Below are 14,019 nucleotides of genomic sequence, written 5' to 3'. Positions count from 1 at the left end.
AGCAACTTTCCTATTGAGTTCTTTCCCATGCCTCAGACACCCACACAAAGCCATAATTATGATCTGAGTGGAATATCAAGTGAAAAATAGTTTTTACCTTCCTATTTCTTGCTTAACCTCATAGAAAGAATGGAGCTTTCTTCTACTGCTCTGTTTCTTTGCCTCTTGGTTTTTCTTATCTGTAGCAATTCAAACAACAAGAAAGTTGTAAAGTAACGGGCACGATCACGCTCTTGCATCATGTGTCAATGCACTTCTCCTTTGTTGAACACATTCCACACATCATACATTCCATCACTTTTGTGAGGAGTGGTATCCAAAGCACTGCATTTTATATGTGGGAAAGGGGCACCTTTCTTTGGAGTTACGTTGATTGTGAAAAACAAAAACACTTAAACAATCAGATCTATTTTAATAACCCTACAAGCAAGAATAATCCTATGAAATAGGAGAACATGATTATCTCCATATTTCAGATGGTCACAAGACATTTTGGAGGAGGCAATTTGAGGCAGAAGAATTGAGTGCGAGCTAGGTCAAAGTCTGTTGAGACACTGCATGCCAACAATTAGTAGGTAAGAACTAATGAGAAAGGCAGATGTAAGTAGTGCAAGGACCAGTTAACACTTCTATATATGAGAGCTGTTTCCTAGTTCTGCTGGATCTCTCAGCGGCGTTTGATACCATCGACCATAACATCCTTCTAGACCGTCTTGAGGGGCTGGGAGTTGGGGGCACTGTCATACAGTGGTTCCGCTCCATCCTCCTGGGCCGTGTTCAGAAAGTGGTGGGGGGGGATGAGTGTTCAGACCCCTGGGCTCTCACTTGTGGGGTGCCTCAGGGTTCTGTCCTCTCCCCCATGCTTTTCAACATTTACATGGAGCCGCTGGGAGAGATAATCAGGAGGTTTGGGCTGGGTGTTCATCAGTATGCGGATGATACCCAGCTCTACCTCTCTTTTAAATCAGAACCGGTGAAGGCGGTGAAGGTCCTGTGTGAGTGTCTGGAGGCGGTTGGAGGATGGATGGCGGCTAACAGATTGAGGTTGAATCCTGACAAGACAGAAGTACTGTTTTTGGGGGACAGGAGGCGGGCAGGTGTGGAGGATTCCCTGGTCCTGAATGGGGTAACTGTGCCCCTGAAGGACTAGGTGCGCAGCCTGGGAGTCATTTTGGACTCACAGCTGTCCATGGAGGCACAGGTCAAATCTGTGTCCAGGGCAGCTGTTTACCAGCTCCATCTGGTACGTAGGCTGAGACCCTATCTGCCTGCAGACTGTCTCGCCAGAGTGGTGCATGCTCTGGTTATCTCCCACTTGGACTACTGCAATGCGCTCTACGTGGGGCTACCTTTGAAGGTGACCCGGAAACTACAACTAATCCAGAACGCGGCAGCTAGACTGGTGACTGGGAGCAGCCACCGAGACCATATAACACCAGTCTTGAAAGACCTACATTGGCTCCCAGTGTGTTTCTGAGCACAATTCAAAGTGTTGGTGCTGACCTTTAAAGCCCTAAACGGCCTTGGTCCAGTATATCTGAAGGAGCATCTCCTCCCCCATCGTTCTACCCGGACACTGAGGTCCAGCTCCGAGGGCCTTCTGGCGGTTCCCTCATTGCGAGAAGCAAAGCTACAGGGAACCAGGCAGAGGGCCTTCTCAGTAGTGGCGCCCGCCCTGTGGAACGCCCTCCCATCAGATGTCAAAGCGATAAACAACTACCTGACATTCAGAAGACATCTGAAGGCAGCCCTGTTCAGGGAAGTTTTTAATATGTGACATTTTAGTATACTTTTCATCTTTGTTGGAAGCCGCACAGAGTGGCTGGGGAAACCCAGCCAGATGGGCGGGGTACAAATAATAAATTATTATTATTATTATTATTATTATTATTATTATTATTATACCTCTGGTTGCGAACGGGATCTGTTCCAGAGGCCTGTTCGCAACATGAGCAGAACGCAACCCGCGTCTGCGTGTGCATGGGTTGCGATTCGCTGCTTCTGCACATGCGTGTGACGTCATTTTGGGTGTCTGCGCATGCGCGAGCGGCAAAACCTGGAAGTATCCCTTTCCCGTACTTCCAGGTTGCCATGGGACACAACCTGAAAACCCTCAACCTGAAGCAAACATAACATGAGGTATGACTGTAGTTACCTTCTTGGACAATGAGTTCAGCTTTGCATAAGACCTCCCCTCCTGTATTTTTAGCGATGCAAGTGTAGACACCACCATCTTCAGTTCTAGCGTTGTACAAAATCAAAGAGTATCTTGTGCCTTCACTGAGCTGATGGACTCTTTCACTGTCTGTCAACAATGAAATACCCTGGAAGGATGAGAGAAATATAGCACATGAAGGCCACTGAGGAAGGCAGATAAAACTAAACCAAGACTGCCTAGGTATATAAAATCTTGTACACGATCCATCAAGTCCAGGACGATCTCCTGGACAACCCCATTCAAAAATGTTTTTAATTTTTTTTTTTTTAAGGATTAATTTCTAAAAATACACCTCCAGAAGAATCACGAATTCCAGCATTTTGAACTCCAATCTGGAAAATCCATCTGGTGAAATGGAACTTCAGAATCCAGTGCATAGCTGTCAAGCGTCCCTTATTTGGAGGGACAGTCCCTTATCCCAGCGCCATATCCCTCTGCTGTCCCTTATTGATGGATGTCCCTTAAATTTCCTGGGTTTCAAAGGAAGCAGCTCCTCTCCCTCCCTCCCTGCCGGCAAGGGAGGAGGGAGGCTCCAACTGTGTTGCTTGGTTGCCCAGCCCGCCCCCCTCAGGCCTCCTCTCACCAGCCTCGGCCCCCGGGAACCCCTCCCCGCTGGGACTGGTGGGAGCCTCGGGCCCTTCCGCCACCATCCTCATCGTGGCCGCCAAACTGGGTGTCTCTGCCTGGGGCCTCCCCTCTGCCCATCACCGCCGCTCCCGCTCCCGCTCCCGCTAGGCCGTACTGCGGCTGTGCCGCCGAAGGACCCGAATCAGATGGGCAGCCTGGCATGGTCTATGAATTGATGAGGAGCCTTGAGAGGAGAGCAAGGGCAACCACAGAGAAAGCAGTTCAGAGAGAGGAGGAAGAGGAGGAGGCGGAGGCACGGGCAGGTGTTCCAAGGGCTACAAGGGAAGGACCGCAAGCGCTTCTCCCATAGATTTGTAGTGGTAGACTAGCATAGGTGGTCTGATCTGCGGGTTTACTTCGGGCGCTATTCCCCCCCCTCCTCCCGCCCCACCTGATGGAACTGAGAGCTGCAGATGGAGCACAAGAGAAAAGATACAGAACTGCAGCAGCATCTTCGTAGCTTGGACTTCGTTTTGCGCGGAAAGTGGTTGCTGCTTGTAGTTATTTAATTGCAGTGTTTCATCGGCTGGTGTCTTGAGCAGCAACCTCTGGAAATGAAGGGCTAAAAACCGGCGCTGCTCTCCAAAATTATCTGGTCCCTTTTAATTGGTTGACTAAAATCCCTTATTTTGGCTGCTGGCCCCTTATTTTCAAGGCTGCTGGTCCCTTGTTTTCAAATCTGTAAGTTGACAGCTATGATCCAGTGAGGGTTCTGGCAGAGGGGAAAAATGTTACTTGGTGAGTCCCAATGCACCACTGAAATGTATCTTCATGCTTTCAGTACATCCATGGAGTATCATTTTTCTGTCCACAAATGCAAAAGTGGAGACTATATGAACTCATCTCTTATCCCATGCCCATTTTACTACTCTGTAGATTTATTCAATCTCCTTTCCCTTTATTCACACTTCTGTCTGGGAATGTCTGCTGCCTACCTTAAACCATGCAATGGTTGGCTGTGGGTCTCCTTCAATAATAGCATGAAACTTTGCCATCTCCCCACACCGAACCTGCACATCTTCAATTGTCACCTGCATGTACGGTGGGCCTGATGAAAGAAAAGTGTTATGTTTCAGCTGTTTAAAAAAAGAATAATATTGGAAACAAGGGTGGATGAGAAACAAATCGCAGTTGTGACCAAATTTTGCACAGTTCTTGTAAGATGACTTCCAGGACATTTGTGCTCAGAGATCATAGAGCTAACTCCCTAAACCTCTTCTTCTTACACTTTAGCTGCTACAATGCCTTCTAGAGCCTGGACTTTAGTGTTTCTGAAGCTTTTGAGCTCAGTCCCCCCACTTCTAAAACCATTCTTGCTCTGGTAAGAAGTCTCTGGTAAATAACCCAGCAATATCTGTTTTACAGCTGAACTTTGAATTCAGCTTCAAAGCATACTGGTAGATTGTGCAACTGGAAGAGAATTGCTGTTTGCCTCAAGCACTGTCGACAGTTGGGGAACCACGTTATACTAACTGAAGCTTCTGCACCATTTTCAATGGCGGCCCCACATAAAGCACATTGGAGTAGTCCAGTCTAATGGTTACCAGAGCTTAGATGACTGTAGCCAAGTGACCCCTGTCCAGATAGGGTTGTAGTTGGGCCACCAGCCTAAATTGGTGGAAGGCACGCCACAGTACCAACACTGCCCCTGCCTCAAGCTCCTTCAGAGGAGGTGTGGTCCCCATCTACAGCTGACTGCATACCACTCAGCTGGAACCTCCCACAGATAGCATCTCAGTATTACCTGGTTTAAGTTTCAGTTTATTCGCCCCCATCCAAACCCTTATGGCAACCAAGCACTGTTTAATCACATGTGCCATGAGATCAGATAAGAAGTTCCTAAAGAAGTTTTAGTTAATGAGTTTTAGTTAAGGGTGGCGCTGTGGGTTAAACCACAGAGCCTAGGACTTGCCGATCAGAAGGTTGGAGGTTCGAATCCCCGCAACGGGGTGAGTTCCCATTGCTCGGTCCCTGCTCCTGCCCACCTAGCAGTTCAAAAGCACGTCAAAGTGCAAGTAGATAAATAGGTACCACTCCAGCAGGAATGTAAACGGCGTTTCCGTGCGCTGCTCTGGTTCGCCAGAAGCAGCTTAGTCATGGTGGACACATGACCAGGAAGCTGTATGCCGGCTCCCTCGGCCAATAAAGTGAGATGAGCGCCGCAACCCTAGAGTCGGCCACGACTGGACCTAATGGTCAGGGGTCCCTTTACCTTTAATGAGGCAAGTAGGGAATACAAATCTAACAAGGACCCTCCAATAAAAAGTATTCAAACTATGTGTCTTGATGGATTGTGGAAGGAAGGCTCCAACTGCCTCAGGATTCCAATTCTTCTTCAAATCTTGTACAGCCCACCATTTTCCCCCACAGTGTACCAGTGTTTACATGCTCAATTTCACAAGGCATTTGTACCTCTCAAGTGTAAGAGTCAAAAGATCCAGCAATCATTTTGGAGCTGGAAAGCCTGGAACTGATGCCTGGCTGACACATGAGCTCACAGGCTGGCCAGAACAGTCACAGGCAGCGATCAAAGTAATGAGAGATAATTGTGTCCAAGGTTGAAGCTGGAAGGCCATTGAGACTTGGCCAAATTGGCAGGGAAGGGGGCACTTTCCCCAGAGTGTCTCAGGTTTTTTGTTTTCTGAATGTAGCTTGCTTTGTTCCATACAAACAATGGGAGTTAAAGAACTCCATTGACCTAAGGACTTGATTGCCAAAGTCAAAAACTCCTGAATGCTGTGTTTGGGAAGAAGAAACTTGGCATAATAACGTTTCAGATTCCAAAGACAAAATGCAAACTAAAGATTGAAGCCCCACTAAAGTTTGACAAAACTCATTTGTCTTGACTCCAGGCAAGATCATGCAATAAGCTGGCTTACTTGCTGCACTCTTTTCTGCTGTTTTATAGATGCAGGTTCTCTCCGTGGTCTCAATATAAACTTCCCTCTGTACATCCCAGATGACATCTGCCCCATCGCTCTTGGGCCACTCTGCTCCAGCCATGATTTGAGGGGTTCTTAAGCATTAAAGCAGGAAGGAAAGTCACAATGGACACAAGAGTTTTTGGGACACAGTCGACAAACTGTAAGCAGGCCGCAATGTTGCTGTTTATCCCACATACTACAGGTGAGTAGGGAAGCCTGAGGAAATATTCTTCTCCACTTGCCCCACACCAATGAAATGGAAGCAATCTAGTAAATTAAGGCTTAGAAATTCCATCAGTTTCTAGACTGATCTATTTCTCCACTCACAATTAAGTTTCCTTAAATCTATCCGGAATGATCCGGAAGCTGTACGCCCGCTTCCTCGGCCAATAAAGCGAGATGAGGGCCGCAAACCCAGAGCCGTCCACAACTGGACTTAACAGTCAGGGGTCCCTTTACCTTTAAGCCTCATGCAGGATTGACTTCCGAAGAATTGAATCCCATCAGAATGCAGGTTGGGGACTGAACGTATAAAAGTTAATGTAACCCATTTCCTCTTCACACCAAAAAACACCCACCCTCCCGATATATAGACACTAGGATATTAGGAAGAAAACTAGACTACAGCTGTTCTCCCAGACAACCTGGTTTCCACAGGTAGGGAATTTTAATGCTGGTGTGAATTAAACTATATGATGTACCGCCTGCATTTTGAAATAGTGATGAAGGAAAATTAGTAACACAATAATTTTTCGTGTGTATAGTAGGCAAACCATCCAGATATAAAAGAGGAACAGAAATGCAGGATACTTTACCTGCGTGGCTTTCAGTGGTACAGTATCTGAATTGGTCAAGGAAGTTACCTTGTAATAGGAACAGCCCGTTCTTGAATCCCATCACCTTGAAGAATTGTTTCCTTTTGAGTGGTGCTTGGCCTTTCCTCTGGAATTTTACCAATAGCTTCCTGCTGTTCGGCTAGCAGTGAAAACGTAGGTGGTTAGGTTGTGCATACAGGCATGAGACAGAGGAAAAACAAGAGACCAGCAGCAGCAGTACTGTCTACCCCCTCAAACCATGAATAGATAGGCTAGAAATGTTTTAAATAAATTTATTTTAAAGAAATGTTAAATCGGGTCCTCCCTTAAGGAGGGCACGTATTGTGATGAGACCCGGAAACCGACACCCCGTGTTGTGGGTGGGTACGATTGGTCAGCCACAACACCCGATTGGTAGGTCCCTTGTAGCTGGGTACAATCTGGCCAATGGGACGCAGTCCAAACGGTTCGAGGGACCTATTTATGCCCATGCATGTGACCCAGAGCTTCCTCTTTCAGCGCATGCATTCGGAACACATGCCCACCTCACCCTACTTTTAGGGCTTTGCGCTTGACCTTGCTATGCCGTTGTGTGTCGTCTGTCGTTGGGACAGGGGCACGGCAGGGATTTTCCCCACTTGGCTGATTGGTTGTTGCCATTTGGGTTTCGCCTGCCGCATAGCAAATCGTCACAACTTGTAAGGTTACGGATAGGCTCTGGTTCAGGTGATAGGGATGGGAGAACGCTCTCGCCACCCCTATGTGAAGGGTATTCTGGTAAAGGAATCCAGGGACTTGATGGTGTGGTCAACCCTGTGAGGGGGTTGTGCCCGTGCTGGAGTCCAGGGGGGACATTTGGGTGGCGGAGATAGCCTGTTCCCGGCTTTCCGCTTATCCAGGTGTTCACCCTTGGCTGACCTGGGCTGGAACCCTGGGGCAGCACTACCTGCATGGCAGACAGCTAGTCGAACCAGAGCCTATGCAACCAGTCACTTTCTGTAATCCATAAAGTTGTGGCCTAAATTCTGCCAAAAACCAAAACCCAAATTTGAGTCAAGTGTGAATTTATTTAGGGGGGAGGTTTCTGGGTCTGAACACGCAAAAATTGGCTTCTTCCAAAAAGCAGTAGCAAAATTTATATGAAAGATACTGCAACCCATTACATTTTACCAGGCTCTCAGGTGCATTGTATAGCACCCAGCCTGGAATCTAGCATTTCTTAATTATCAGCAGTACATTTTGCCTCCCAGACTGATACAGTCTGAGAAATGTGCCCCATTCCCTCTCCACAAGGTGTGCTGACTGGGTCATAGCTCTCAGATCATGGTCAAATGTGCATTATTCAAGCTGAAATCCGAGTATCCTCTGTTACTTTCCAAAGGATCATGTGGCACACCTCTCCAGTTGTACACAACTTCAAATTGCCCATGTTGCTTATGGATTTTGACTGCCCTAATAATTCTAACCACAGAGGGATATATCTGGGAATAGCAGCTTGAAAGTGAGCCTAGTGGCAGATCAGTAGCTTGGTAGGGGCTTCAGAACTGTGAAACTGGGCAGGTCTAAAAAAAATAATAATGAAAATGTATTTGAGAATTTATAGGGATGTGAACAATGGAAGAGTGAAACCATGCAATTTCTTCAAAAACTGAGATAAAATGCTGTTGGATATTTCCTCAAAGAAAAATAAAAGCTGGTCTTCATAATCAACTAAAGAAAGTAAATCAACACATCCAGAGTAATTATCACTGGAGTTGCATTTTTAGTACAGCGGTTAATGCCATCTCCTGGGAGTTGTCAATAAATAAATTAAGAGAAGTATTGCTCCTGTTTTTCGTTATGTATATTAAGCAATTATCTGTTGCAAGTTTGGACAAGAATACCATTAGGCTATTTTCAAGCACTGATGTGTTGCAAAAAGAAAGAAAGAAAAAAAGCGCATTCACACAAGCCTATATGATTTCAGCATTTGCCAGGGCTGCCCAATACATTTTGGAACCTGAGGCAAACCACAAAATGACGCCACCCCCAACCAAGGAATAATGGGGGGTTAGGCACTGAGGAGACGGCAGATCCGGCATCCAAGGAGTGTGCCATAGTTGCGGCGGCGGCGACAGCGATGCATTCCTGCCAACTGAGACGGTCGCCTCACCTTGCCTCATGAATGGGCTGGCCCTGGCATTTGCACGCCAGCAGTCTACTGCCCCAGAGAACGTGTTCCAAATGCTATATAGATATGGGTTAGGGGCAGAGAGTGAGTGCCTTTTAAAAATGTTTCCAATGCCTTTCGTTAGGAAGAGCATGCATGACTGGATTAACCAAGATACACTGAATTCAGTTTAGCTGCTATACTGTATGGCATACCCTCAGAAGGGGACAGACTCTCCAACAGAGGCTTTTAAATGGAGGTTGGGTGGCCATTTCTCAGGGACTCTTTAGCTGAAATTCCTGCATGGCAGGGGATTGAACTAGATGACATTTGAGGGCCCTCCCTGTTAGGATATTGATGTTCCATTCCACCTTAAAACAGATGTGTGGTTTGTTGTATTTCACATGTCTGTTTACTCTCCAGCACAGCTTGCTGGGAATGTCTGTTTGTGTATAGCTCTTGCTTATGCTCCTTTTTTGCTTGGACACAAAGGAGAGAAGACATGTTTTGCCCTTTGTCCTGATGCTGAATAAAATGCCTGTAAATACGCTTTACACAGCCTCTCTCTGCCCTTCTGTTGAGAAGAGCTATTTTCTCTGTTGGCTTGCATGCTCAGCCTCTGAAGAAGAAGAAAAAGAGTTTGGATTTGATATCCCGCTTTATCACTACCCGAAGGAGTCTCAAAGCGGCTAACAAGCTCCTTTCTCTTCCTCCCCCACAACAAACACTCTGTGAGGTGAGTGGGGCTGAGAGACTTCAAAGAAGTGTGACTAGCCCAAGGTCACCCAGCAGCTGCATGTGGAGGAGCGGAGATGCAAACCCGGTTCACCAGATTACGAGTCCACTGCTCTTAACCACTACACCACTCTGGCTCTCTGAATGTTTCTGAGGCTCGAGTCGCAGTTTACATGCTGGTCCAAGGACCAGAGATCCAAGGACTGGGCTGGAGCCAGCTGGGGGCCTGCCAATTGCCCCCATTCCCTTGGATGCATCCCAAATACTCCCAACTCTACAGTTCTATAACATTGGCAGCTAAATACCACAAAGTGTGAAAAGGGGATCTACATCTCCAAAACTTGGGGCAATGTGCTGGGTTGTAGCCCTACCTTCTTGGCACATGTTCTCAACTAATTTGAGACATGCATGCTTTATTTGTATTTTATAGTGCCGAGTCCTGCTAACACCTGTGCACACACATCAAGGAGATTTCCCCTTGTGTGTGAAATGCCCCCTTAACAAGGTTCTCTTGGACAGTTATGCTGTCTATTGCTGCCTATGCACTCCCATTTACTCTGCGTCCAGAGAACCTTCACTGCTGGTTTAGGTAGCGGTGCACAAATGGCATTAGGCACAATCCATGTACATTCTCTTGTTTCTTGAGAAATAATGAGTTTTGGTGTGTTTTTCCACAGACCAATGTCAGTCCAAATGGAGGAAAAGGACAACATAGCTGTATTTCACACTGGTAGTATCTGCACAGCCTTCGTGCCTAGCTTAGGAAATGGAGAACAACTTGCTAATGTCCCTATAACATCCCTTTGAACTAAGAAAATTAGGAGATGATGACAGAGACTAGACGCAACTGCTATTAACAGGCTAAAGAATGAAAGGAACACATTGTACGTTAACCTCTTCATGCTTCATTCGTAAATTGTTTTCTTTGGAAAGCACACCTCAGCGTGGTTTTATGAGAAGCAACCCCTTTGTCCTCCAAAAAATTGGCAGAGCACTATTTAAAGTCGCCTATTAAGTGCAAGTGAAATCTTAACAAAATCACAGATCCAAAGAACTGCAGTGGAAAGCTGAGTTCAGAAAGTGCTGTGGAATCAAAATCCTATTTCATTACAGTGGTGCCTTGGGTTAAGAACTTAATTTGTTCTGGAGGTCCATTTTTAACCTGAAACTGTTCTTAACCTGAGGTACCACTTTAGCTTATGGGGCCTCCCACTGCCGCTGCACGATTTCTGTTCTCATCCTGAAGCAAAGTTCTTAACCTGAGGTACTATTTATGGGTTAGCGGAGTCTGTAACCTGAAGCATCTGTAACCTGAGGTACCACTGTATATCTATGAAAGATTTATTTGGACCATAAGCAGTATTGCAACTTTGCTAGATAGAACCCACAGGCAATCGAGTGCAAGGGTTACTGCCATCACACTCTGAGAAAACCTTAGGACTTCCACTGCACCCTTGGTCATGATAGAGTGGCAAGAGGAAGTTGAAAGAGTGACACTCTTTCCCATTTCCTCTTTCTTCTTTGTGCTTATCAAGCTTCAGATTAATTCCAACTTTTACCCAGTTCCCTTGGGAAAGTGTAAGAGAGTGTGTTTGTGTATGTGTGTATGCATTTCTCTTTCTGCCTCTCTTGGGGAGTGGTTGATGATCCAGGGGAAGAGAAGTGATTGGTGTATGTGCCCATGGCACTCACTAAAAAATCCATATGTGGCCCCTAAAACAGTGGCCTCTGATGCAACACGGTGTCTCTCAGGAATGAATGATTTGATGCAGGAGTGGGGAATGTCTCCAGACATTGTTGGACTGCAACTCCCTCAGCCTTGACGATTGTCCATGCTGGCTGGGATTGGTGGGAGATGCCCCTAGTATTCTGCAACCAGCAGTGCCTCTAGCTGGCTTGAAAACAGGTATTGTCAGGCAGAACTAATGAAACATAATGTGGACACATTTGAGCTGGTGTCCGTACAGATTCACTAATTCAAAATCAAAGGTGGAACCAAGTTAACCACAATTCCAGGCACAAAACCTTTCATGTTTTGATCTCTGCTTTCGTTTTTCATTCTAACCACAGAAATGCCTGCAACATGCTTGGTGGTCTTTGGAGTCTTGTGGTTTTCTTCCAACCCCAGCTCAGGACTGGGGGACCCGACATGGCTAGCAGAGCTTTGAACTGATTGTTGACTTTGTGAGCTACCATAAGCAGGCCTAGTGGGTAGCCTTGAAGGCAACAAACCAAGGCTACTGATCTGCTGGCTTTCCCTCTTGTGACTGGAGGAAGCGATGCTGCTGGTGACACAGAGTCCATGGGTTTCTGCAGAGCCACCTTTACCTCCTTATCTGCAGGTTCGAGTGAAGCCCCGACACAATCCTCCAGCTCTGATCGTGACAAAACCATCCCCTACAGCTTTTCTCTCTTCAGTGCGAAAAGAAAAGGGTTAGCATCAAAGTCCACCCACTTCACGTCATTCAGATCACAAGATGGTACCTAGAGATGTGCCAGTCACTCATAACAGTGAACTGGTAGACATAGACCCTTCTAAAATTTGGACCCAGATTGCAGTGAGCTTAATTCACTGCCACCAAATGCACCCTTTCACAAGGTTGTCCTTATGGAGGGGGGATGTTGAGGCAGCACTGTTCTTATAAAATGGCCATTGACACTGAGAAGCACAGGAGAGAGATTTGTAACTGCCAAGAAAGGGGCACAGGTAATAATGAATCCCTTTTGAAATTTATCTCTGTAAAATCAAAGAAAAAACCGTTTCAAAAGAAAAGAAATCAGTCAGATACGAGCGTGGGGAGGAAGGCGGTTCTCTCTTAATTTTGATCTGCCTTGCTGTTGACGCCGTTGTGGTTGTGGTTATTGTGCTTTCTACCTATGATGAAACCCTGTGATTTAGAAAGCCATTTCCGACCTGGGAGGAGAGGGGGGTGCGGGCAAAAACCCTCCTCCCACTCATGCGGGGGCGGGACCTTGCCCCCGCGTGAAGAGGGAATCCCCGGGCGTGCCTTCTGCCCCACCCGCCAATCGGCGGGCCGGGGAGGCGTGGCCTAGCCCATTTAAGGCCAGGCACGCCCGGGGACCGCCCTCTTTTGCCTTCCTCGGCCGAACGGTTTTCCCATCCCACCCACCCTTAGGTTAGCTGGCTATTACCTTGCTATGGACTTCGGTTGGTCGCCGCAAGGGGCCTGGTAGGAATTTTTCCAATTTGGTGCACTTCGAGCCTTTGGGTTTTTTCGCCTACCTCGTAGCAATCGTCACAACTTCCACGGTATTGGCGGTTAGGCATTGGCAGGGGTCTATTGTTATGCAAATGAATGGGGGGAAGGTAGCGCCATCACCTTCCCCAATGGAAAGGGTAGTCCGGTAGAGGACTCCGGGGGGCGTTGCCTTGTCCGAAGCCTAGGGAGGTAAGGGCCCCCGGCATGCCCCTGAGCGGTGACACCCGTGGGATCCTAGTTGGCGTATTTCACCAGGACTCCCACGGCTTGTGGACAACCCTTCCCGGTTTCCATGCCGGGTAGTCGTTAGGAGCCAATGCCTAAGGCCAATACCTTCAAATTCTGTAATCAATAAAGTTGTGGCCTTTTTATGCCCATTAACCTTACATAATGTGTCCTGTGTCTTTATTTCTCTTAGGGGAGGGGACTTGCCACGCAATACAGTTCAGCTAACAGCATCTCCAGGAGGGTTCCCAAAACTGCTGGGCATTCTCTACTCCACCTGCTGCACTATAATCGCAGGTAACTTCTTAAGCCTGGGAAGACCTATGTCCCAGAACCAAGAGTGTTGAGTGTGGTGCATAACCGTATGGTCACCTACTTCCCACTGACACCTTTTCACTGTAATGATCCACCATGTTACAATTAGGTACCCCAGTTAGGAATTGCTTACAAGTTCCCTAAGGAAGGTGAAAAACATGCCCACCCTCATCCAATCTGAACAGCATGGAAAATTCCTTCCTGCTCTCAATTCATTATATAGTCGTACCTCGGGTTAAGTACTTAATTCGTTCCGGAGGTCCATTCTTAACCTGAAACGCTTTTTAACCTGAGGTACCACTTTAGCAAATGGGGCCTACTGCCGCCGCCGCACCGCTGCTGCACGATTTCTGTTCTCATCCTGAAGCAAAGTTCTTAACCCGAGGTACTGTTTCTGGGTTAGCAGAGTCTGTAACCTGAAGCGTCTGTAACCCGAGGTACCACTGTAATCCTGGCTGGCATAGAGGATGGGTGGCCTCTGCTTCTGCTAACTGCTGAGTCAAACTGGAGACAAGCTATGTTGGACGAAGCCTGGTGTCAGCATCTCCAAGATTACGTCACGCAAATCTCACAAGGCTGAAAAATTCCATACTGGAAGATTTTGTCTCCCTGTTCGGGGAGCTCCCAGTCATTCTCAGGTGCTGTGAACTGTGGTTACCCTTCAGAGAGAGCAATCGGATGGGAGAACTGTGTCACTTCTGTCTGCTTGCAGCCATCACCCGCTTTACAGGCACTGTCTGCTACCGTGAGGTCTCTATTGCAGGGATAAATTTGGGGAATAGGGTTGTCT

At 47.1% G+C, this 14,019-nt stretch overlaps 1 protein-coding gene across 28 annotated transcripts in view; it reads right to left on the bottom strand.

Moving 5' to 3' along the window:
- Nucleotides 1-14,019, bottom strand: part of OBSCN (obscurin, cytoskeletal calmodulin and titin-interacting RhoGEF) — a 270,159-nt gene that overhangs the window by 49,506 nt on the left and 206,634 nt on the right. For all 28 annotated transcript variants that reach the window (XM_079996236.1, XM_079996263.1, XM_079996261.1 and 25 more), the window contains 5 exons: nucleotides 6,633-6,744; nucleotides 5,725-5,861; nucleotides 3,781-3,893; nucleotides 2,156-2,324; nucleotides 98-179 (listed from right to left, as the gene is read on the bottom strand). In XM_079996236.1, coding sequence (XP_079852362.1) covers nucleotides 98-179; nucleotides 2,156-2,324; nucleotides 3,781-3,893; nucleotides 5,725-5,861; nucleotides 6,633-6,744 — 613 coding nt within the window. The remainder of the gene's footprint in view (nucleotides 1-97; nucleotides 180-2,155; nucleotides 2,325-3,780; nucleotides 3,894-5,724; nucleotides 5,862-6,632; nucleotides 6,745-14,019) is intronic.

Source organism: Podarcis cretensis, assembly GCF_951804945.1.
Source record: "Podarcis cretensis genome assembly, chromosome: 12".
Lineage (NCBI taxonomy): Eukaryota > Metazoa > Chordata > Lepidosauria > Squamata > Lacertidae > Podarcis > Podarcis cretensis.
The sequence above is the reverse complement of the archived record's forward strand: the minus strand, read 5'-3'. Positions and strand labels throughout refer to the sequence as shown.